Here is a 25211-nt window from a genome sequence, read left to right on the forward strand (position 1 = left end):
CAAAAGCTTTGTCAGACCTACAAAACCTGATCTCATTGGGGCTCTTCCCACCTCTGACCCTATGCCCTACACTCTCACCTCACTCTCTGGATTCCCTCCTGATCCTCTATGTAACCACAGAGCCCAACTCCAAAGTCACCTCCTTCGGGAAACTCGATACTCTCAAGCAAATACTGTCAGGAGAACCCTGTCCCTTTTCCTCATGAGCCTATCACAATTTGTGATTATGAATTTGTATCTGATCGTCTATCTGCCCTCCATAAGAACTAGTGCTCTCTTTTTCATCTGTCATTGTATCCTTAAAGCCTAGCACAACATGGGATGCAGAACAGATAAAAAAATGGAAGAACAAAGTCCTTGCTCCACTTGCTCCTCTCCTCTGTTCGGCGACCTGACGTAGCCCACTTTAACTCTGTGGCCTCAGTGTCCTAACGTGTAAAACAGAGGCAATGCCTGCCATGCAAACTTGCTCTAAGAAGCAAATCCACTATTTAATGAATAAAAAGCACTTGATAAAAGTAGACCTCCAAGTTTTTATGTGATTGTTACCAGAACAAACAGTCCCTGTTTTATTTTCATTTGGCCACACATGTTTAAAAAAAAAAAACAAAAAACAAAAAACATACACACACTCATAAAATACCCAAACATCAGGAACCAGAAAGGCAAAAAATAAGGGGCTTATGGATTGAAAGGATATCATAGGCTTCTTCAGAGCAAAACAAAACCAATCACCTACTGAAAATCTCTTTGTTCAAAACACAAAGATATTTTGTTTTTAGTGGGATTTAATTTTTTTTTTTTTTTTTTTTTTTTTTAAAAACAAACCCTTTAAAGACAAAAACGAAGCTTCTTGTGTTGCCTATGGTAGGCCCTGGCTTCACTTCCTTGAAGGCCTTTTGTAAAACACAGATGCCAGCATTCAGCAGCCTTGATGGTAGCCCACCCCCTTCACCCCCAACCTGGCATCTGAAAGTGCAGCACCCTGGGCCCACCCCGAAGGTAACGGTCAGGGGCTACAGAGCATCAAGGATGTGGTCGATCTTGGTGACCAACTCCTGCCGCTTTCCAGAGATGAGCTTCTCGTTCTCAATGTACGTGTCTTTCTTGAGCTTGCCAGCCACCAGCCGCTCGGCTTCCACAGCAGACTTCAGCACCAGCTCCTTGACCTGCGCGTCCAGCTTCTGCATCTCGCTAACCTGGCCGAGGCAAGAGCAGGGCAGAGCTTCAGAGCGGTCCCCGGCCCACATTCAGCAGGGCCCACCACCTTCCCTGCCTACAGACCCCGGAGCTCCCAGAGCAGAGGCGCCGGCAGTGGAGGGAGACAGGCCTGGCTTCAGATGCCAGCTCCACTCTCTGTACCGTTAAACTCTGACCTCAGGCCTCAGCTGTATGGGAGGACCGTGGGGATCGAATGGGAACATATGGGCAATCCCCAGCACGATGCCAGGCACACAGCAGGTCCTCGAGGTACGTTTATCTTCTTCCCTTGGGCTGGTCAAATTAGGTCCAGGGACTCAGCTGGGCAAGACTGATGGCAGGGGTGTGGCAGAGACACTGAATGACGCCTGTTATCACCAGCTGGGTGTGAAGCTGAGGACTTCACAGTCAGAATCATTCAACATTTACGGAGTGAGCCACAGTGCTAAGCACAAGAGTCTCAAGACAAATGAGGCATCTGGCCCTCATACAGCTACCAGGGAATACTCGAGCATGTAAAGAGTTCCAGAAAGAGGCAGGTGCTATGAAGAACACAGTGGTAAGGAGAGGGAGTACTGAGAGTGGCATGTGGAGAGGAGGATCATCAGGGCCTCTGAGGGGTACCTCTGAGGAGGGGATCCCCTCTTCCGTTATAGGTAACAAGGACTTGCTCATAAAGCAGGTCCCAGGCAGGGCTCTTAGAACTTTACATGTACCAACTCACTTCCCACTCACAACATAGTGAGATAAGTACTGACACATGAAGAAATGGAGGCACAGAAGTCAGGTAACTTGCCCAGATTGACAAAGTCTGAATCAAATGCCTGATTCAAAGTCTAGGTTCTTAGCACACACGAGTAGCCTAGAGCCTCGCCCAGGCTGGCCTCCAGGAGAGCGAGCTGTCGCTCTCAATAGCAGCCACATGGACAGACAGTGACATGGAGGCTAACAGAGCTTCCCAAAGCCAGCCTGTAACCGAAACCCCCAAATTTCTTGTTCCACTTTAAGGGTTGGCACCATGGGACAAAAGCCAGCAGTGAGCAAGAGCTGCCCAGCATGTGCACCCAGAGCAGCCCCGTGGTGCTCTAGAAGTGGGGGACAATCCCTGAAGGCATGAAAAAGGAGGCCAAAGACCCAAGTGACTCTAGGATGGCAAACACTTACTTTGTCGCACAGGTCAGAGCCCTCTGTCTTCAGCCTGGACTGTAGCAATGCAATCTCACTGGTCAAGGCCTTGTGCTCTGTCTCCAGGCTCTTCTTGCCACTGTTGAGGGTGGACACATCCCGTGACTGCTTGTACCTATTGACAGTCTCGTCAAAGTGACGGTAGAGACCTATTCTCTTGTTGACCAGGGTCAAGACCTGCTCCGTGATGCAAGCCACCTTCATCCTGGCCTCTGCAGCTGGATCCTATAGGGGAGACATCATGAGTGACAACATCCAGGCCTGAGCCTGCATTACCTCCCAAAGAGTACCCACCACTGGCTGTGCAAATAAGAAAAGCGATCTTAGAATGTCAGAGAATCCAACCTTTGCTGACACTAAATCTGGACCAATTCAGCAAAGGGCAGGACTGGACATGAAGATGAAACTTTACTTCAAAGCCCAGCTGGGCAGAGAGGGATGAGAGAAGGAATATGAATGCTTAGAATACACCATGAAAGGGACAGGTGAAGCGCTAAGGGAAGAGAAATCTCAGTGCAGGTCAGGGAAAGCTTCCAGGATGTTTATTATTTCTCTCCCCTTAAAACCTTCAAGAGTTTCCCAGGGCCTAAAGGAAAAGTCCGAGCTCCTTATCCTGCCATTCATGGCCCTTCAGATGAGACCCTACATACTTTCCGGAATTCTCTGTCATCATGTGTCTAATTCAGAAGTTCTAACTGGGCAGCTCAAAGGCTAAATCTGGTCTGCAAATGGTTAATTTGGCCCACAATTGTTCTTTTCTCAATAAATTATCAAAGCTGTAAAACAGGGAGACATATATGTAAGAAACTGTATAAACTGACCCATTCGTTCAATGGAATACTCTGCAGCTATGCAAAAATAAATAAATAAATAAATGGGGAAGAGCTCTATGAACTGATATGGGTAATTCTCACAAACTGTTTAGTTAGAAAAAGGGACAAGCCATTGTACTTGTGCTACCTTTTGTGCAAGAAAGAAGGAGAAATGAGAATTAAAGGATCTCCTTATTTCTGCAAAATCAATCAGGAAGGATTTCCGGAGATTGATGAAATTGGTTATTGACAGGGCAGGGTTTTATAAATTCATAATCAAGATTAAACAGTACCAGAGGGAGAAACTGCAATAAAATCCAAACAGGAACAAATGAACCTAACTATATTTCAAATGCGTTAACACAGGAAAACTCCGCCAGTTACCCTGGAACCCAGTACTCTGACAAGACATTCTCAGTCTCAAGACAAAAAAGAACTGCTAACAAAATCCAGGGACTCTACCTGATAGGTCTGGTGTTTCTGAGGGCACGAGAGCAGCAATTCTGAAACTATTTTGTGTGTGTACGGAATTTAACAAATGAATAAACACACTGATTTGGGGATCCAGGAGAGAAGTGAAAACTGTGGAATGAGGGAGGACGGTTAAGAATCCTGCGGCATCAGACTGATGGGAGACAGCAGTGTTAACTGCTCCTATAAATACCATACCTCTCTCCCCTGGCTCTGTCTGCTGAAAGGCCCAGACACAGTGACACCCCAAAAGCAATGATCACACCTAGCTCCCAGATCATGCTCTCTAGGTACCATTTCCATACTGAACGGAACCAGGACTGCCTGGACAAAGTACAGAATATACCTGAAACATGCTGCTGTGCCCAATGATAAGGAAGTGCTTGAAAAAATGATGAGACATGACAAAAACTGACAAATCTGGGATAATCTGAGCATCAAAATAAGTAGCACCAGTAGACAGTTGCCCACAGAGCAAGGTAAGAAGCCAGGAGTCCCTACAAGTAACAACCAGCCAATCAGTCAACCAGGAAGAGAAGCTTCTCCTTCCAGCACAGGGCCAACCAAAGGAAATCAGTTTTCCAACCACCACACTAACAGCAGATTCAGACAGGAATTAATATTAAATGCTAGAACTAATCAGTGAATGTATAGGAGAGTATTTATATAGCCTCAAACAGACCATACATTAATTGAAACAAAAAAACTATAACTTTAACATGAAGAAATTAGGCAGACATCGACTTAGCCAAGTAAGGAGAGTTACATCCCAGCACTGGGACCAGCAGACATCAGGTACCCCTGATGGGATGCCCTGCAGACACGGAACCACTTTATAGCATTCTTGCCAAAAATGCATTATCTCCATTTAATCAGAGAGAAACACAGGATACTCCTCTAAGTTAAGGGAAACTCGACAAAACCCGTCTCTACAATGTCAGATAATGTCAAGGTCATTAAAGACAAAGAAAGGCTGAGGGGCTGTCCCAGATTAAAACAAACAAGACAACAAAATGGGATGCATGATCCTCAGCTGGATTCTGAGGGAAGAAAAACAAGTGCTAAAAATGATACGGTCACTGGGACAGTCCGCCAAACCTGAAACACAGCTTGCATGCTGGTTAACAGCGTTACACCAACATAACATTTCTTAAGTTAGATCACTCTACTGTGGTTATGTTAAGAGAAGATTCTTGGGGGTGCCTGGGTGGCTCAGTGGGTCAGGCCTCTGCCTTCAGCTCAGGACGTGATCTCAGGGTCCTGGGATCGAGCCCCGCATCAAGGCTCTGCTCAGCAGGGAGCCTGCTTCCCCTCTCTCTCTGCCTGCCTCTCTGCATACTTGTGATCTCTGTCTGTCAAATAAATAAAATCTTTTTTAAAAAAAGAGAAGACTTGGGGCGCCTGGGTGGCTCAGTGGGTTAAGCCGCTGCCTTCGGCTCAGGTCATGATCTCAGAGTCCTGGGATCGAGTCCCGCATCGGGCTCTCTCCTCGGCAGAGAGCCTGCTTCCCTCTCTCTCTCTCTGGCTGCCTCTCCGTCTACTTGTGATTTCTCTCTGTCAAATTAATAAATAAAATCTTTAAAAAAAAAAAAAAAAGAGAGAGAGAGAAGACTTGCCCATAGGCTACACACATGCTTTAGTACTCAAAGGGGTGGAGTATATAAATGTCTCCAAGTTACTCCCAAATAGCCCAGAAAAAATTATATATCAAGAGAGACCAAATGTTAAGTGCTAGGTCTAGGCACAAAGCATATGATCGTTATTTTCACTATTCTTGCAAAGTTTCCAGAAATGTGGAATTATTTTAAAGAAAAAATTAAAAATAAATAAATAAAAGCAGGGGCGCCTGGCTGGCTCAGTCAGTGGAGCACATGACTCTTAATCTCAGGGTCATGAGTTCAGGCCCCACATTGGGTGTGGAGCCTACTCAAAATAAAATTTAAAAAACAAATAAACAAAAGCAGCATTTATAACTTAAAAAGTGGAACTATTTCATAGTAAAACCTCCACTCAGCCCTTCTGTATGACAGGGCTTGCTAGCAGCTGTCTCACTGGGCTGCCTATGGAACCAGCCAGATCAACATCTTTGCTACATGTACCTTACTGCTCCCTGTAGGTTCCACCGAAGCCCTCCCTGCTGTTGCACAAACTCTTCCTTCTAGCTGAATGGCCTTCCCTACTTTCTCTGCCTGTCAGCCTCCTCAGGGGAGCCCCACCATGAAACCCAGGCTGCCGTTTCCACAGTACTCACACTAGCACCAACCCGCCTCACAACCCCGCATGCTCTGTGACCACAGCAACAAGAACAAGGTCTCTCTCTTTACATGAGGTAAGGATCAGCAGAGGCCACAGGCAGGGGAGAGGCTTGCTGGCAACATGGTTCTGCCTTGGGCTTGCTGAGAGGACCCCAGTGCTCAGTCAAGTTAACGAAACACATTATCAAAGACACAAAATGACAAACAAATGTGGGGAAAAAGCCAAGGGGTACCTTTGTGATGGAAAAGTCCAGCCTGACATAGATGATGACAGTGAAGAACAAAATGTAGAAAGCAGCCACCACCAGCAATGGCTCCTGCAGCATGAGCACCTTGTTGAACGTGTAGTGGACCTAGGGGAGGGAACAAACAAGGAGGACTGGCTTCCAAAGGTCTGCAAGGACTCAGACACCTGGGAGCAACAGAGGGGCCTCAGCAGGCCCACTGTCATGCAGGCTGCACCACATACCCCCAGAGGTGACTACACTCAAAGCCCTGCAGCCCAAGGAGGGAAAGATAAAGAAAGCCAAGTCCCTGGCTCCCAGGACCCTGTACTGTTCGGAGGAAGACACAAAAGGCAGAGCAGTGGAGCTACTCACCACTATGTCCTGAATGTGCTGTTCCACCAGGTTTTTCTTATAAGCAACAATCACAGGGCGGCCAAACGTGTCCAGGTAAGTGTAGTGCAGCTCATCTGGGGCCCGACTGATTTCATAGGGACTATCAACTTGGATGTTCCTGGACGCAGGTGGGAATGAAATATGGCCTAAGACAAACTGAGGTTTATTGGGGGTTGGAGAATTCTAAGGCTCAGGGGGCCTTTCAGGATCACTGAGTTCATACTCCACTCCACTCCCCTCCTGGCACCAAGGACCACCAGACCTCCTGAGACAGCTGACCCGCTGCCAGAGCACCCTGACTAGCACTGCTCTCCGCTGAGGTAACAACCGTCTCCCTGCATCTTGTCCTTGCTAGTGCTCGCCAGTTCCAACCAACCCCGGACTCACACAGCCCACAAAGCCCTCTGCACACTCCACCCAACAAGACTCAGGTACCTGAAGGAGCCCCTGAGAAGTCCACTCCAGAAGTTCTTTCTCCTCCCGTGACTGAGAACTTCTATAACGTATAGTGGGACACGTCTTGTTTTCGTCTGCCTAGATCCACTCTCCCTCCTCTAGGTTCTCACACCCTAGTTTTGCTAGAACTCCCCATCCCCTGTGGAATATCCTCCACAGGAGGAACAAATCTGGTAACTGATCTTTCTGATGACCAGAGTGGGCATGTGACCCAAGAGAAGCAAGCAGAAGTTCCCCTCTGAAGTGAACCTAGAGCAAAATGACACAAAGACACACACAGGTGTTTATCATTCATGCCAAGGGCAGGTCACCCATGAACAACTGTCAGTTTCCACCAAATGGACTCCCAGAGATGCTCTGGCTCTGCAACGTAGAGCAGAGCCAATTTATTTATTTTTATTTATTTAATTTATTTATTTGACACAGAGAGAGAGAGAGAGAGAGAGCGCACGCGATCAATCGTAAGTAGTCAGAAATAGGCGGGGGTGGGGGAAGCAGGCTCCCTGCCAAGCAGAGAGCCCAATGTGGGGCTCGATCCCAGGACCCTGAGATCATGACCTGAGCCGAAGGCAGAGGATTAACCCGCTGAGCCACCTAGGTCCCCCTACGCCACCAATTTATAAGAAGCACCTTACCCTTCCGAATGCACTCCTTGCTGCTTACAGTGGCCCAAGACAGCACTACTGTCTCTGTAAGCATGGAAGCCTAATACACCATCCCCCCTTTCTGAACCTGGTCTGACCAGAGAGCACTACTGTCTGTAAGCATGGAACCCTAATACACCAGCAGGACCACTCCCCACCCTCATCCCTCCTCTGCTTCCTGAACCTGGTCTGACCAGCCCAGGATAAAACAGAGCCACTGTTGCTCTTCTTTTTTGTACACACACAGTACAAGGGCTACCTGGCTGTCCTGAGCCCACATTCTGTCCTGTTGCAGGTCATCCCATCCCCTCTGGACGCCGCATCTGTCCCGCAGAGGCACTCTGGGCACTGTGGTTCGTAAATCAACCCAGTACCCTCATCTGAGTCTAACGTTTCTGTTTTAACTCCAGTCAGAACGTCTCTGCAGACCTCTCAGTCAAAGCTAGGTGAGAGTACCTCCTCACCACCCCAGACTACACAGCTTCCCCTTGAGGTACAAGGCCACTACCAGAGAAACAGGAAGCAGAGGAAAGGAACAGTTGCACTCACTTGGCCCCTTCGGGCAAGATGATCTTCACTGTCAGAGAATCTATCACTTGCTCATCGAACACATGGTCTACGAATCTCATCTTCAGTGCATACTGGTCACCTGGAGAAAGACAAACACATGCAAGAATATGAAAACCAGAGAAAATGACACAGAAGCTAGAGGTAAGCACAGGGTACGGACACTCTCATCTCACAAAGAGCAGAATTAAGAGGTGCCATTAAAGTTAATGGATCAACGGCGGCTGGGTGGCTCAATGGGTTGGGCCTCTGACTTCAGCTCGGGTCATGATCTCGGGGTCCTGGGATCAAGCCCCGCACTGGGCTCTCTGCTCAGTGGGGAGCCTGCTTTCCCCTCTCTCTCTGCCTCTCTGCCTACTTGTTATTTCTCTCTCTGTCAAATAGATGGATAAAATCTTAAAAAAAAAAATCTGTTAAAGTTAATGGACTAGGAGATTCTGGGAGACAGAGGTGGTGCTGGCAGCATACTTATGGGTCTTCCCCAATTTTTACATAAAGAAAGAGCAACTAGACAGTGAAACCAAAAACCCATGGAACATTTTTTACAACAAAACTAGGTAAGACAAAGATCTCCATGAACCCCAAAATACAAATGGGGAGTTATAAAACACTAACACATAACCGGCCCATTACTGATGTCTGTAAAGGAGAAAGCAGAGGGAGCCAACAGGGCAAGTGATAGACCTGAGGAGAGAAGAGCCCCAAAGAGGCCACCACTTTGACTAGAGAAGAAGGCAGGCCAACTGTAGAAAGTGACTAGAGCTCCAGAGTCCTCCCCCAACCTCACATGGTGGGCAAGCAAATAGGCCCATGGACCTGTGAGTCTAGAGCAGTCTAGTCCCTGAGAACTTGGGAAAGCCAGCAGAGCTCACCTCCCAGGACAGCACCCTAAGCAGAGGAAAAACTGCTGGAGGAAAATCAAAATGGAGCCTAACAGGGACAACAGAGCTACAGGAAACTGACAGGGCAGGCTCCACAAGCAAGCTACCGTATTTAATCAACAGGGAAACTGGGCAGTTATAACACCTCCTCCTAAAAGTTCACATTAAACATGAAAAACAGGACACCTGGGTTGCTTGGTTGGCTGAGTGACTCTGTTCGGCTCAGGTCATGATTCCAGAGCCCCAAGATTGAGTCCTCCATCAGGCTCCCCATTTCTCTTCTGACCCTCCCCATCTCATGTTCACTCTCTCTCTAATAAATAAATAAAACTTTAAAAAAAAACAAAAAACCAAGAGTAACAGAGAGGTGCCTGGCTGGCTCAGTTCATTGAGCATGCAACTCCTGACCTCAGGGTTATGAGTTTGGCTCACTTAAAAAAAAATTTTTTTTAAATTAAAAGCAAAACAAAACAAAACTGAGCAACAGAAAAAAGGTGTCCCTCACTCTTAAGTTATATTTTCAAAAACTACAAAAAAAGAGAACATCTCGGGGTGCCTGGGTGGCTCAGTTGTTAAGCATCTGCCTTTAACTCAGGTAATGATCCCAGGGTCCTGGGATCCAGCCCCGCATCTGGCTCCCTGCCCGGCAGGAAGCCTGCTTCTCTCTCTTCTACTGCCCCTGGTTGTCTCTCGCTTTTTCTCTCTGTCAAATGAATAAATTTAAAAAAAAAAAAAGAAAGAACATCTCAAGAGAAAATAAAAACGTGCCAGAAATACATGCCACAAAACTGATTAAAACTGTTCCTGTGGGGCACCTGGGTAGCTCAGTTAATTAAGCATCCAACTCTTGGTTTCAGCTCAGGTCATGTTCTCAGGGTCCTAAGACTGATTCCCACGTTGGGGTCCATGCTGAGCATGGAGCCTGCTTTGGAGTCTCTCTCCCTCTGCAGTCTCTCCCCCACATGCAGTCTCCCTTTAAAAAAAAAAAAAAACAAAAAGACAAAAAAACACCTGTTCCCAGTATTCCAAAATAAACTAAAGGTACTATAAAAACGACATAAGTCATGAAAGAGCACTACAAACCAGAATTAAAGAAAAGTGACAGAAAGGCAGAAAAGTGATAGAATACAGAAAAATTTCAGGAAATAAATTTTAGAAATAAATTGTTTTAGAAATGAAGGATAAGCTATAAGGAATAAGAATAAATAAACACAACAGGGAATGTCTTATAATAAACAGAAAGCAAAAAGAAGCAAAGTTTTCAATGAAGAAAAAACTCAAGAGAAACTACCAAATATTGAAAACAGGCCAAGACTCAACATAGAAATAATAGGAGCCTCAAATGAGAAAACTTACAAAAAGGTTTCAAAAGTTGAAAAAACAATGCAGACCCAAGAAAAGTAACACAGCAACCACTGCCAAAACATGTTCCACTGGGGCACCTGGGTGGCTCAGCGGTTTAAGCCTCTGCCTTCGGCTCAGGTCATGATCTCAGGGTCCTGGCATCGAGCCCCGCGTTGGGCTCTCTGCTCAGCGGGGAGCCTGCTTCCCCCTCTCTCTCTGCCTGCCTTTCTGCCTACTTGTGATCTCTCTCTCTGTCAAATAAATAAATAAAATATTAAAAAAGAAAAAACATGTTCCACTAAAAGTATTAGATTTTAAAGAATCTCTTTCAATATTTATATAAAAAGACTTGGAGGAGGAGGTGACTTATAAAGGGGAAAAATTAGATCATCATCAGACCTCGACAATGACATTTTATACCAAAAAAGGAACACATGTCAAGGAAAGACATATGAGCCAGTTATGTTATATTCCTCAAAATGGCTTATATGCACAAAAGGCACAACCTGTCATCAACTACCGATGTGTGAGAACTCATTCCCATAAGCCCTAAGAGAATGAGCTTCAGATCATCAAAATGACTACAGCTGTCAATGTGAACACTGACATGGTTTTGGCATTAACTACAGTTACTATAGAGGTAAGACCCGAGTTAAAAGCAGGGAGGCCCGGAGCCCCTGAATGGCTCAGTCGGTTAAGCGTCTGCCTTTGGCTCAGGCCGTGATCTCAGGATCCTGGGATGGAGCCCCAAGTCAGGCTCCCTACTCCACAGGCAGTCTGCTTCTCTTCTCCCTTCCCTCTACCTCTGCCCCCTGCTCATACTCACTGGCTCTCACTCTAAATAAATAAATAAAATCTTTAAAAAAAAAAGTGGGGGGAGCACCCTGTGTAATGGCTATTTGTTCTGACAACAGATATACAGTATATACACAGCACACCTAAACAATAGGGTAGGAAAGGGAGAGGATATGCCAAAAAATAAACAAATTCTTTTCAGTAATCACATTGGAAGTGGTAGTATGATCATTTTTATTCTGAAACTTCTGTGTATTAGGTGCGGGATAAAACAACTAATTGTGTAATGCTCTAATTCTGTCACCTTCTCTGTCCTTCAGAAAAAGGACTCTCAATATGGAATTAGATACAGATATAACACAGATATCACACCATTAACTATATAAGTTCATAATTTTCTTACACAAATACAATACACACCTACCTCTGTTAACTGAAAAGGCCTAGATACTGACCAAACTAAGAACAATATGCATTCCTAGTTCTCAGACTATGGTCTTAAAAACATGTTTTTCCACAAGAAGATACTAGGGCTTTGATGAAAAATGGTTGATTCCATGTCTGGGACAGAAAATATACAAACTGGGAGAGGCTGGTGGCTCTGTTGGTTAAGCAACTGCCTTCGGCTCAGGTCATGATCTCAGCGTCCTGGGATCAAGCCCCACGCCAGGCTCCCTGCTCAGTGGGGAACCTGCTTCTCCCTTTCCCTCTGCCTGCTGCTCCCTCTGCTTGTGCGTGCTCTCAAATAAATAAAATTCAAAAAGAAAAAAAAGGAAAGGAAAGATAAGATACAAGCTGGGCCAATAATGCCTTTCATAAGACAGCAAGGAAGGTAACAGTTTTCAATTTGCAAGAAATACAGAAGACACAGGAATACACTGAATGGCACTTTGAGTAAGAAGTCAGCAAAATCCAGATTGTACACTACAAATGGCTCATGTTCTTCAACAGATAAACTATTTTTTTTTAAAAATCAGAGGGAGGAGAGAACGATTAACAGAAACTCATAAGACATCAAATTTTTTGAAAAGGGCAAAACTAGAGACTCCAGAGATGCACACTTGGGTGATATAACCGAACAAAGTCAAGAAGGCAGATACTGAAAGTTGAGATGCTAACCACTTTTGTGGGGAAGGAAGAGGTACATGGAGAACCTTTGGGTTGGCTGGCTCAATTCAATTTCTTGGCCTGAGTAAGTGGTGGTTACGAGGTGTTCTAATTGTCATTTACTGAGCTATACATTTTTCTGGTGGTTTTCTCTAATTTTGTATTTTAAAGGTTTTAAGAAGACTTGAAGAAAATATGACAAAATGATCATAATATTACATATTATATTATTGATATGTATTATGTTATATAGCATATATTATATAACATATGTTGTATATAGTATATATTATATAACTTAACTGTTATATAATTAAGAAGTTTTAAGAGGGTTAAGAAAAGGACTTTTACTGGACTGTTCGAACTAACTACCAAATGCATGTATTACTTTTACAATAGTAATTTGTCCCCACCCATGAAAAGTTGTTCCTAATATCCCTGCCTTCCAAAAAATAACAATACTCTCTTCCCATCAAAATGGCAATTGTTAAAGCACACACACACACACACACACAACCACCACTAGAAACAAAAAATGCAGGAAATGAAAGAAAGTAATAGTCTCTCCCCTTTCCATTCCCTAACTACTAAAGACTGACCCAAATTGTAGAGGTACTCATAGCTTGGGAGGTTGTAGCCAACGATGTAATGGGTCTTCCACCCGCCGAACAGAGGGAAGCGGGGCCGGATTTCCATCTCTACGGAGTCGTCCAAAATAAGGAGGTGGCTGGTGGAAACGTTGCCAATCTCATCCCGGTAGTAAACGTCCTGGGCAGCAGCAGGGAGGATGGTCTGCAAGAGAGGGAACAAGCCTTCTAAAGCCCCCAGAAACTTACTCATGGGAGATGATCCTAAAGACAGAAAAGACCTCCTGCACCAAGAACCTCCCCATAGCACTATTTAATTGAAACAGTCCCCAAACTGGGACACCCTAAAAAGAGGTCTATCTAGCCTCCCCCAAGGCTTCAAACTTTCCTGATATTACATCTATTTCTCAATCATGGTAAGCAAATAGCTAATTCTCTTAAACAATAAATAATGAAGATGATCACAACTACCTTTATGAATACTGAAGGATTAATAAAAAGATAAAGATAAAAATAATCTCTAAGTTACTCTGCAGGGAGAGAAACTAAAAATGGGAGAAATTCCATTAAATTGCTAGGTAGTAGGGTTATGGAGGCCATTTCTCCACCTCATATTCTTTACTATAACTTCCAAATCTGTAAGAGTATTTTCATAATCAGGAAGAAATAACTCATGAAGAAATAATTCATAATGAGCCCTTCTGTAGTATGAAGTACAGATGACCCCTGGACGACACGTGTTTCAACTGCACAGGTCCACTTACACATAGATCTTTTTCAGCAGATAGAATAAATACTATAAAGTATTTTCTCTTATGATTTTCTTTTTTCTTTTTTTTTTAAAGATTTTATTTATTTATTTGACAGAGATCACGAGTAGGCAGAGAGAGAGAGGAGGAAGCAGGCTCCTGCTGAGCAGACAGCCCGATGCGAGACTTGATCCCAGGACCCCGAGATCATGACCCGAGCCGAAGGCAGCGGCTTAACCCACTGAGCCACCCAGGCGCCCTCTCTTATGATTTTCTTAACATTTTTTCTCTAACTTATTTTGCCCTAAGAATACAGTACAGAAGTGCCTGGGTGGCTCAGGTCATGATCTCAGGGTTCTGAGATCAAGCCCTGCATCGGGCTCCCTGCTCAGCAGGGAGCCTGCTTCTCCCTCTCTCTGTCTCTGCCTGCCTCTCTGCCTACTTGTGATCTCTCTCTGTCAAATAACTAATTAAAATCTTTAAAGAAAAAAAAAAGAACACAGTATAAAATACATACAACATACCAAATATATGATAATGGATTGTTTATGTTAATAGTATGGCTTCCAGAAAACAGGAGAATATTAGTATTTAAACTTTCTGGGTGTCAAAAGTTATATCCAGGGGCACCTGGGTGGCTCAGAGGGTTAAGCCTCTGCCTTCAGCCTGGGTCATGGTCTCAGGATCCTGGGATCGAGCCCCACATCAGGCTCTCTGCTCAGCAGAGAGCCTGCTGACCCCCACCCCCCTGCCTGCCTCTCTGCCTACTTGTGTTCTCTCTCTGTCAAATAAATAAATAAATAAATAAAATGGGGGGGGGTAAATATTTCGGGGGGGGGGGTTATATCCAGATTTTCAACTGTGCAGGAGGCCAGTGCCCCCAAACTCTGTTTTTGTTTTTTTTTAAGATTATTTATTTATTTATTTGAGAGAGAGACAGGGAGAGAGAGCATGAGTGAGGAGAAAGGCAGAGAGAGAAGCAGACTCCCTGTGGAGCTGGAGCCCGATGTGGGACTCGATCCCGGGACTCCAGGATCATGACCTGAGCCCAAGGTAGTCGCTTAACCAACTGAGCCACCCAGGCGCCCCCCAAACTCTGTTTTTCAAGGTTTTCAACTGAACATGTTTTCATTTTTTATTATATTTGAAAATACAAGATTTCATTTATTAAGACTAAAAATATATAAAATGTCATATACAATATGATCAAGTATCTTTTAAAAACAGCACTATAAAAGAAAGAGGAAATATTAAAATATGAGCAATGCTAATTCTGGGTGGTGGTACAGTTTTTCCTTTCTCTATTAATCAAATATTCTTTTAAAAACAGGGCCTATGGGGCGCCTGGGTGGCTTAGTCATTAATCATCTGCCTTCGGCTCAGGTCATGATCCCAGCATCCTGGGATGGAGCCCCGCACTGGGCTCTCTGCTAAGCAGGAAGCCCGCTTCTCCCTCTCCCACTTCCCTTGCTCTCTCACTGTGTCTCTGTCAAATAAATAAATAAAACCTTTAAAAAAAAAAAAAAAAGGAACAAAAACCAAACAACAACAACAAAAAAAAACCATGGCCTACTTTGGGGCACCTGGTTGGCTCAGTCCGTGTAGCACATGACTCTCGATCTCAGTGTTGTGAGTTCAAGCCCCATGATTAAGAGAGATTACTTAAAAATAAAATCTTTTTAAAAATGGCCTCCTTATACAAATGGGGTCATTTTTTTTTAGATTCTTTCTGTTGGTTCTAACCTTGTGAACTGAACTACTTGAACACCAATCGATCCTCAACAATGGTCCATATTTAGATACTTTCAAAAAGCCAAAGGGCAAATGTGATAAAAGGGTACTTTCTCCGGATGTCCATGTTGCACACCCTGTACCTTAAATGAGCGGATGGAGGCTATTCCACTATCTGGTTGTCTCTGGTAATCATAGCGTGAAAAAGGTCCCTTCAGCACAGCCCCCGTGTGCTTCAAGTCCACATTTTCTTCCACGGCGATGTTACCCCAGTGAGAGACCTCGATGACCCGGGTCATGCTGGTGATGGTCAGGAAAGGGCTGTTGTTCTCATAATGTACTTTAAATGCATCCTGGAGAGAAAGGAGAAAAGTTGTTGCAAGTCTAGGTGACAGATGAATCAACACTAGTTTCAAATACAGTGGAGACAATCCATATATCAGCAAGAGAATGGCTCCATTACAGTGTATCTAAAGCACGCTATATTCTAAAATAATGCTTATAGAACTTTTTAATGGCATATGGAAATAAATATTCATGATGTATTACTAAATGGAAAAACAGGCTATACAAAATTGTTTTAGGTTCCAACATAAGTATCGTTTGTACTTTAAAAACAAAAACTTCTACATGCCACTTATCTTATAGCCACCATAGGCGTCAAAGAACAAAAAGAACTTGAAATGAAATACAGGAGAAACCCAACACGGTAGGAAACAGAGTTCCCAGATTGTTTCTACTTTATCCTTGTAGTTTTTATTTTCAAAATTTCTATAATGAGGTCTTAAAACTGCCTTTTGAATAATTTTTGCAGTTTTGCAAGAAAACTAAATCTTAACATATAAAAGAAAAATTCTGACAAGATATATATACGATCTCCTAAAGACATAACGTCTACCCAATAAGCTAGCAAATAACCTCAAAAATGAGGATGATTAATGACACTACTGGATTTTTTTTTAACATGGAGAAGACCTACCCAGAGAAGTTCCCAGAAGAGAGACCTGTTTAGCTAAGTGTACGGAGCTAACAAAAATACACATGTCAGTCACTCTTGATGAGCGCCAAACAAATGCATGGTCATTTAATCCTCAAAACAATAGAATGAAGTACTACTCATCTCGTTTTACAAATTAAAAACACTGAGGCCCAGCAGTTTTAACACATTCAAGGTCATAAATAAATCGAAGTGGTAATATTAGTTCTTCGCGTCTTTGATTTTTTTTTTTTTAAAGATCTTATTTGAGAGAGAGAGAGATCACAAGTAGGCAGAGAGGCAGGCAAAGAGAAAAGGGGAAGCAGGCTCGATCCCAGGACCCTGAGATCATGACCTGAGACAAAGGCAGAGGCTTTAACCCACTGAGCCACCCAGGTGCCCCAGGAGTCTTCAACTTTTTAGCTCCGACTGTGCACTCCTCCGTAGTAAATACTGCCTCCCAGGGAGGCCTCAGAGAATTAAAGGAGATACCTTTGGAAATTCCTTCACCTTGCCAATTTCACCACTTAAATTAGTATTAAATCTTTCTAGTCACTAGTAATGTTAAGTGCCCTTTTATGAATACACACATGGAACCTTAAATATGGGATCTTAAAGGACAGAAGGATCAGGAAAACACCCTTCTTTCCCAAAAGTCCAAGAAAAAGGATATTTTATTAATTCTCATGGCTCCTGCCACTTTATTCACTCATCCTATGAATAGATTCTTAAAAGTAAAACTTCATTCATAATCATATTTGATAGTATAATGCTGACATGGATAAGGGTGTCAGCAAACTAGCAGTTTCTGACTGCCGGTGCCAAAATAAATTAGCTAAATCCTTTTAAAAACCATTTGGCAATATACATCAAAAGATTTTTAATTATTTTATTTTTTTTAAGATTTTATTTATTTATTGACAGAGATCACAAGTAGGCAGAAAGGCAGGCAGAGAGAGAGAGGGAGAAGCAGGCTCCCCACCAAGCAAAGTGCCCAATGTGGGGCTTGATCCCAGGACCCTGGGATCATGACTGAGCTGAAGGCAGAGGCTTTAACCTACTGAGCCACCCAGGCACCCCAGATTTTTAATTATTTTAAAAGATTCATTTGAGGGACGCCTGGGTGGCTCAGTGGGTTAAAGCCTCTGCCTTCGGCTCAGGTCATGATCCCAGGGTCCTGGGATCGAGTCCCACATCGGGCTCTCTGCTCAGCAGGGAGCCTGCTTCCTCCTCTCTCTCTGCCTGCCTCTCTGCCTCCTTGTGATTTCTATCAAATAAATAAATAAATCTTTAAAAAAAAAAAAAAAGATTCATTTGAGAGTGAGGGCGCTCACATGGGTGGAGAGGTAAAGGGAGAGAGAACTCTAAGCTGACTAGCAGCTGAGTGCAGAGCCCACGGCAGGGCTCAAGGTGGGGCTTGATCTCATGACTCTGAGACCATGACCTTAGCCAAAACCAAGAATCTGATGCTCAAACAACTGAGCCACCCAGGTGACCCCTCATCAAGAAACTGCCTTTTGAAGATTCATATGCCTTGATTTGAAAACTTTTACTTCAGAAAATCTCTCTCATGACCAAGAGACACATGAAAAGATGCTCATCATCACTTATCATCAAGAAAATGCAAATCAAAACCGCAATGAGATACTAACTCACACCTGTCAGAACAGCTAAAATCAATAACACAAGAAACACCAGGTGCTGATGAGGATGTGGAGAAAAAGGAACCCTCAATGCACTGGGAATGCAAACTGGTGCAGCCACTGTGGAAACCAGCACAGAGGTTCCTCAAGAACTTAAAATACAACTACTTTATGATGCAGCAATGGCATTTCTGGGTATTTACACAAAAAACACAAAAACACTAATTCAAAGAGATACCTGCATCCCTATGTTTACAGCAGCATTATTTACACTAGCCAAGATACGGAAGCAGCGCAAGTGCCCACTGACTGATGAATGGATAAAGAACGGATAAAGATGCACACACGCACACAAACACAATGGAATATTATTCCACCATTAAAATCTTCATACTTGCAGTAACACGAATGGAGTTAGACAGTATAACGATAAGCGAAATCAGTCAGACAAAAACAAATTCCATATGATTTCACTCATATATGGAATCTAAGAAACAAACGGAATACGTGTGTGTGTGTATAAAGAGAAATATTAAGAAACACTCAACTACAGAGAACAAACAGAACAAACTGATGGCTACTAGAGGGAGGTGGGTGGGGGGATGGGTGACATAGGTGATGAGGATTAAAGAGGGTACTTACTGTGACGAGCACTGGGTGATGTATGGAAGTGTTGAAAATCACTATATTGTACACCTGAAACTAGTATTACACCATATGTTAACTAACTGGAATTTGAGTCTAAACTTAATTTCAAAAAAAAAGAAAATCCACCCTGAGTCTATATAAAAAGTTATATGTGAAGAGAAGACCACTATAGTGTTATAGGTAAAAAGCTAACTGTCCAACATAGGAAACTTAGCAAATAAGTTATAAGACATCAAATTACAGGATCTTAAGTGGCTATTAACAATGGTTTACAGGGGTGCCTGGGTGGCTCCGTGGATTAAGCCTCTGCCTTCGGCTCGGGTCATGATCTCAGGGTCCTGGGATCGAGCCCTGCATTGGGCTCTCTGCTCAGTAGGGAGCCTGTTTCCCCCTCTCCCTGCCTGCCTCTCTGCCTGCTTGTGATCTTTCTCTCTGACAAATAAACAAATAAAATCTTTAACAAAAAAAAAATGGCTTACAAAAGTAATGTAAGGGGCGCCTGGGTGGCTCAGTGGGTTAAGCCGCTGCCTTCAGCTCAGGTCATGATCTCAGGGTGCTGGGATCGAGTCCCGCATTGGGCTGTCTGCTCAGCAGGGAGCCTGCTTCCTCCTCTCTCTCTCTCTGCCTGCCTCTCTGCCTACTTGTGATCTCTCTCTGTCAAAAAAATAAATAAAATCTTTAAAAAAAAAAAAGACAAAAGTAATGTAAAATGTTTAGAAATGTTTGTCTAAGCGGCAAAAGCATCATGTAATATTTTATACATGATATGATTTCCACATTAAAAGGCCCCTATGCTTAGAAAGAAATGACTCACGTACTATTATGTCAAAAGTGGATGTCAACTGGCATCAAATTTCCCTCTGTATTTGCCAAATAGTCTCTCATGAGCATTTTATTTATTTAAAATGGAGAAAGTCCAAAATCCAAAATATTCAAAATTTAGAAGCCTACAAAAGAGACTGACAAATCCCTGCCCCCAACATAAACTGAATCACTCAGTTTTAAATGAGGAAAAAATAAATAAATAAGCATTTAGAAGAAACACAACTCATGGGACACCTGGGTGGCTCAGTTAGTTAAGCAGCTGCCTTCGGCTCAGGTCATGATCCCAAGGTCCTGGGATGGAGCCCCACATCGGGCTCTGGTGCTCAACGAGGAGCCTGCTTTTCCCTCTGCCTGCGTCTCTCCCTGCTTGTGCTGTCTCTCTCTCACTGACAAATAAATAAATAAAATCTTTAAGAAAAAAAAAAAAGAAAAGAAAAGTAACACAACTCAGACCAGCCAGTCCCTCAGCTCCACAGAGGAATGCGCCCCAAAAGCGCTCCGCACCACAAGGTGACATCAGGAATCGCAGAGAGCCACTCTCACTTCTCCCAGCAAAAACCTGTCCACAGGGTGACTCAGCCATCCTGTGAGTCCACAGTACACACAGGGTGCTACTTTTTGAGAAGGAGGGGAATATAAATTTACTATAATCTGCGTATATTTATAGAAAAAAATTAGAAAGATAAACCAAAAGCTAATATAAATGGTCACCAAGAACAGACAGAAGGGAGAAGTGGAAGCAACAGTTCTGTGAATAGACCTTGTTACATAATTTTGGCTGTTTTCATTTCAAAAAATCGTATCAATTAAAAAGATTCTTGGGACGCCTGGATGGCTCAGTGGGTTAAGGCCTCTGCTTTCGGCTCGGGTCGTGATCCCAGGGTCCTGGGATTGAGCCCCACATCGGGCTCTCTGCTCAGCAGGGAGCCTGCTTTCCTCTCTCTCTCTGCCTGCCTCTGCCTCTCTGCCTACTTGTGATCTCTCTCTGTCAAATAAATAAATAAAATCTTAAAAAAAAAAAAAAAAAAGATTTAAAAAGATTCTTGGGTGCCTGGGTGGCTCAGTTGGTTGAGCGACTGCCTTCAGCTCAGGTCATGATCCCAAAGTCCTGGGATCGAGTCCCACATCGGACTCCCAGCTCCATGGGGAGTCTGCTTCTCCCTCTGTCATCCCCTCTCATGCTCTCTCAAATAAATAAATAAATTCTTAAAAAAAAAAAAAAAAAAGATTCTTAAACAGCAGAAAACGACCCAAAATGAACAGATGTGAAACTAACATCTGAGAGACTGAGAAAACAGAAACAATTATTTCAAGTGGCACTGGAACTATTGTGACTGTACATCCTCAGTGACATACATTCTAAACACAGAAATGCATGCACAGGTCTTAAATATCCATGTATTTCGGAGATGATGATCAAGTTCGTAGGCTAAAAAGGCATGATTCCTAAGATTTGCTTTAAAATATTACAGCAGAGGAAAAAAAAAAGAGTGCTGGTAAGTGTAGTAATATTTTGATTTTGATACCCACAGAGTCGAAGTGATAAGTGTATGGGAAGTTACTGCACCATTCTCTATACTTCTGTATATGTTTGAACTTTTCCATAACAACAGTCTTTTTAAAGCCTTGATTGCTCCCTCTCTGTTTAAGGCCCAACTCCTCGGCTCAATGAGGCAGCCCGCTTTATCACCCCAGCAGCCATCCCCGTCAGCACAGCACCTGGTCTCCCATCTTGGGGCCTCCGGCCACAATGCCTGTTCCCTCCTCCCCCAACCCTGACTTCAACCCTCCAAATGCTACTTTTTTATTATTCTTTTTTAATGTGAGTATATTTGCTAGAATTGTGCTACATACAACTTGCCCATCTTCCCTGGAAGCTAATTTATTTGTAATCTAGTAATTTAGTTTCACTGATTCTTTCCTCGTCTATAGCTAGAGAATTAAAAAAATTTTTTTAACTACACTTTTAACTCTGATTCAATGAAATGAATGATCTTATTTAATACACTATCTACAGAGCCTAGGAAATAAAGATGGTGAGTCAGTAAGTTGTTCTTCCCTTCCCTAATCCTCTTCTCCTCCCCGGCCCTTGCATTTGATGCCTCTGTAGCTCTGCAGTGGCAGCATCCTTCAACCTAGTCTTTACCTGTTATAAAGCTACATATTTTGCCACTTACTACCTACCTCAATACTTTTGTTTCTCAGTGTACACAGAAGTTGGAAATGGGGGGAAGATGACTGCTGTTTGTGGGCTCCCTCAGAGACCTCAGCAATCTCTAGTTATCACTGTCACTGGCTACTGTCAGGCTTCCACAGGTCCTAAGTGCTGATGCAGTCATTCAACTCAGCTCATGTGTCCTTGCTTCAAAAATCCAAGTCATGAAGTTTATGAGAGGTTCATGAACTGCCATGTTTTTCCTTATTCGAGCCCTTCTTTAAAATCTTCCTACACCTCCCAGCCTCAAGCTATACTCCCAAAATGAGAACAGTGACCCACATGGCATCATTTCACAACAGGTGAAAATCTTTGGGACAATCTTTAAAAACGACTTCAGGGGCACCTGGGAGGCTCAGTGGGTTAAAGCCTCTGCCTTCGGCTCAGGTCATGGTCCCAGGGTCCTGGGATGGAGCCCCACATCGGGCTCCCTGCTCAGCCGGGAGCCTGCTTCCTCCTCTCTCTCTCTCTCTCTCTCTCTGCCTGCCTCTCTGCCTACTTGTAATCTGTCTGTCAAACAAATAAAATTAAAAAAAAAAAAGACTTCAGATTTACACCCATCTCACAGCGCCAAGCTCATGCACTAGCGATCACTCCAGGAGACATTCTCTCAAGTAGGCAGGGACAGAGTGGACTCCACACGCGCCTACCTGACTATAAGCAGGGATGTCTCTGAAAGGTCCATAATCCAGGAGGTCCTCGGAACGCGTGGGGTTCCCCAACTTGGTGTAGCTCTCTACATTTCGGGAAGCAAGCTTCACACGCATCGTCTGTGTCTTCGTTGGATAGGGAGAGTAGAAATAATGGTTCCCCTCAAACACGACAAACTGTTTCTCTGACTGGGTGATCTGGGTTGGATACGGCTGAAGCACATGGGTATAGACTGTTTCCACGATGACTGAAACCTTGGCCCCAGGATCAAGAGCAACTGGGAGCTTGACTGTGAAGAATCTCCCACTAGAGGAAGAACGAGGCAAGAAAATTAAGAAATGAAGGGAAACAAAAACAGAAGTAGCAGCTCAAAGTCATGGCAACATTTTGTACCCAAGACAAATGCAGCTACCTTTAAGAGATCAACTTTAACCCATTAATTTATGTCTTTTAAGACAAATGTCTGGGTATACATTTCACAGTTGTTTATAATAACAAGAATACAGTGGTGCTTGGGTGGCCCAGCTGGCTGAGTGTCAGACTCTTGGTTTCAGGTCAGGTCATGATCTCAGGATAAGAGATCATAAGACAGAGCCTGCTGTCAGGCTCTGTGCTCAGCAGGGAGTCTGCTTGAGAGTCTCTCTTCCCCTCCCTCTGCCCTCCCCATCCCTACTCACTGGCCCGAACTCACTCTCTCTATAGCAAATAAATCTTAAAAAAAAAAAAAAAAAGGAAAAGAAATATCAATTCTCATTGGAACTCAGAAGCAGCAGCTAATGAAGGCTTCTGACTGATGAAAGGCTAGGCAGTCAACACAGAGCTGACTATACTGGTGTCTAAGGAGCACATTTTTTTTTTCATGGATCAGAACATTGTCATGTTAGGGTTGCAGGATAAACGGCAAGTTTAATATTGCCATTAAGCTTTATACAGGCAGGTCAATAAATTTAACATTATCCCATTTATACACTTATGTAAAATTATGTATAAATGGGCATATGCGTAAGAAAACAATAGTTACTATGTCATATTCTCCGTTTTTAAAAAATTCAGAACTAATGAGAAAAAAATTCTTTTAACTTTGCCAAACAAACCAAATCAAACAAAAACAAACTCTGCCAAGCAGGGAGACCTGCTTTCTGAATCATGTGGGAACCAAGAGCTGTAAGGCTCAAAGGTTTGCTGGTCAGGAATCAAATATTTTATTTCTTTTTATGACAAACTACAGCATAAGCTAATGCAGTCTTCCACAGCAAATAGGATTTTTTAACCTTGGCACTGTTCACATTCGTGAGTGGCTACTTGTGTGCTGGGAGAAGGGACCTGTCCTGGGCATTGCAGCATGTTCAGGAGCATCCCTGGCCTCAACCCACGAGATGCCAGCAGCACCCCTCAGCTGTCACTAAAAACGTCTCCAGACATTGCCAAATATCCTGGATGGGGCAGGACACAACTGCTTCCTCCTCCAGTTTAGAAGCACTGAGAATAGGGGTGCCTGGGTGGCTCAGTCCTTAAGCGTCTGCCTTTGGCTCAGGTCATGATCCCAGGGTCCTAAGATCAAGCTTCACATCAGGCTCCCTGCTCGACAGGAAGCCTGCTTCTCCCTCTCCTGTTCCCACTGCTTGTGTTCCCTCTCTCACTGTTTTTCTGTCAAATGAATAAATAAAATCTTTAAAAAAAAAATCACTGAGGCTAAAAACATTTCTTCCTCCCACATCACTCATTGAACAAATAGTTCAATGCCTAATAAATACCAAGCAAAATACTGATAACTGCTGAAGCTGGGTGTTGAGATATATGGGGATTCTTTATTCGGTTCTTCCTGCTTTTTATGCGTTTTGGAAAATATCCTTAACAAAGTGTTTTAGAGTAACTAGTAAGTGCCAGGCCCCGTGCTAGGTGCTGAGGTTAAAGCAGAGAACAAGTCCAACCCCAGCCTTCAGAGAGCTCAGCCTTGCTCCCTCCGAGAAGTCTGAGAAGTCTCATGTTCAATGCCCTGAAGGCTCAAGAGGAGATAAGAGGAGTCGAGTTGTCCTCTGTTAGGAAAGAGGATGGCAGCCAACAACAGATTGGAGGCGATCTACTGAGGCAAACAGCTTGCAGTTCTCACATACCATACTGGTTCTCCATCCACTGTTTGGGGATCCCTGTCCTCACGTATATTAGCAGACCTGACCTGGTATGGAAAGTAGCTACCTTCCTGTAAAACAAACTGCCACCGTGAGGGGCAATTTTAGCATTAGTAATCAGAAAAGACGTAACTGGGTCCAGAATACATTACAGCCTGTTGCTTACTTACCACACACTATATTAATTGAAACAGCCTCTAGAACACCAGGTACTTCCTCAGCAACTTTCCTACCTTATGATTCCAACCAATAGAATAACCTATAACAAGAAGAGGCAGGATATATAGATATTCTGACTATTTGGTTGCTTACCTTTTACCCTTAATTTTGGTTTCTCGTACTTCCAAATTGTTCTCTTCCTCATCTTCTCCCTTCACCTATAACAGGACAAAAGAGGCTATTCTTTTTATTATGTTTTTTAGCCTCTAAATTTGAGTCAACAGTTAACCAACTGCCTTAGAATAACCATAGTAAAGTATTCAAACTACAAGAACACTTTAAAGACAACTCTGGTAACAATTTTTTTCTATATGAAACATAAGAACATAGTCAAAGACTTATTTTTTATCTAAGTTGTACAGTAAACTCTATAAATACATATTTTCCTGAATGACCAAACACACAAATATAAATAAAAATTACACTTTACATTTCCCAATATGAAGGTGACATTTTTCGTCTCCATTTACATTCAAACACACATTTGCACAGAAAATATAT

General features: G+C 43.4%; 1 protein-coding gene and 1 long non-coding RNA gene across 3 annotated transcripts in view; one reads left to right on the plus strand and one right to left on the minus strand.

Moving 5' to 3' along the window:
• Positions 1-25211, plus strand: part of LOC309872844 — an 802828-nt gene that overhangs the window by 83740 nt on the left and 693877 nt on the right. The gene's annotated exons all lie outside the window — the stretch shown is intronic.
• RPN1 (ribophorin I) overlaps positions 559-25211 on the minus strand; it is a 28513-nt gene continuing 3860 nt past the window's right edge. Inside the window, exons 2-10 of one of the 2 annotated variants that reach the window (XR_014316112.1) lie at positions 24804-24868; positions 22362-22668; positions 15548-15757; positions 12937-13129; positions 8193-8292; positions 6523-6661; positions 6097-6276; positions 2365-3048; positions 559-1199 (exon numbers count right to left, since the gene is read on the minus strand). Coding sequence is in view for 1 of the 2 variants with exons in the window: in XM_082747534.1 (XP_082603660.1) it covers positions 1017-1199; positions 2365-2610; positions 6157-6276; positions 6523-6661; positions 8193-8292; positions 12937-13129; positions 15548-15757; positions 22362-22668; positions 24804-24868 (1563 nt within the window). In the remaining variant the exon portion in view is untranslated. The remainder of the gene's footprint in view (positions 1200-2364; positions 3049-6096; positions 6277-6522; positions 6662-8192; positions 8293-12936; positions 13130-15547; positions 15758-22361; positions 22669-24803; positions 24869-25211) is intronic. The other variant, XM_082747534.1, reaches the window with a different exon arrangement.

Source organism: Mustela nivalis, assembly GCF_964662115.1.
Source record: "Mustela nivalis genome assembly, chromosome: 1".
In the NCBI taxonomy this organism is placed as follows: Eukaryota; Metazoa; Chordata; class Mammalia; order Carnivora; family Mustelidae; genus Mustela; species Mustela nivalis.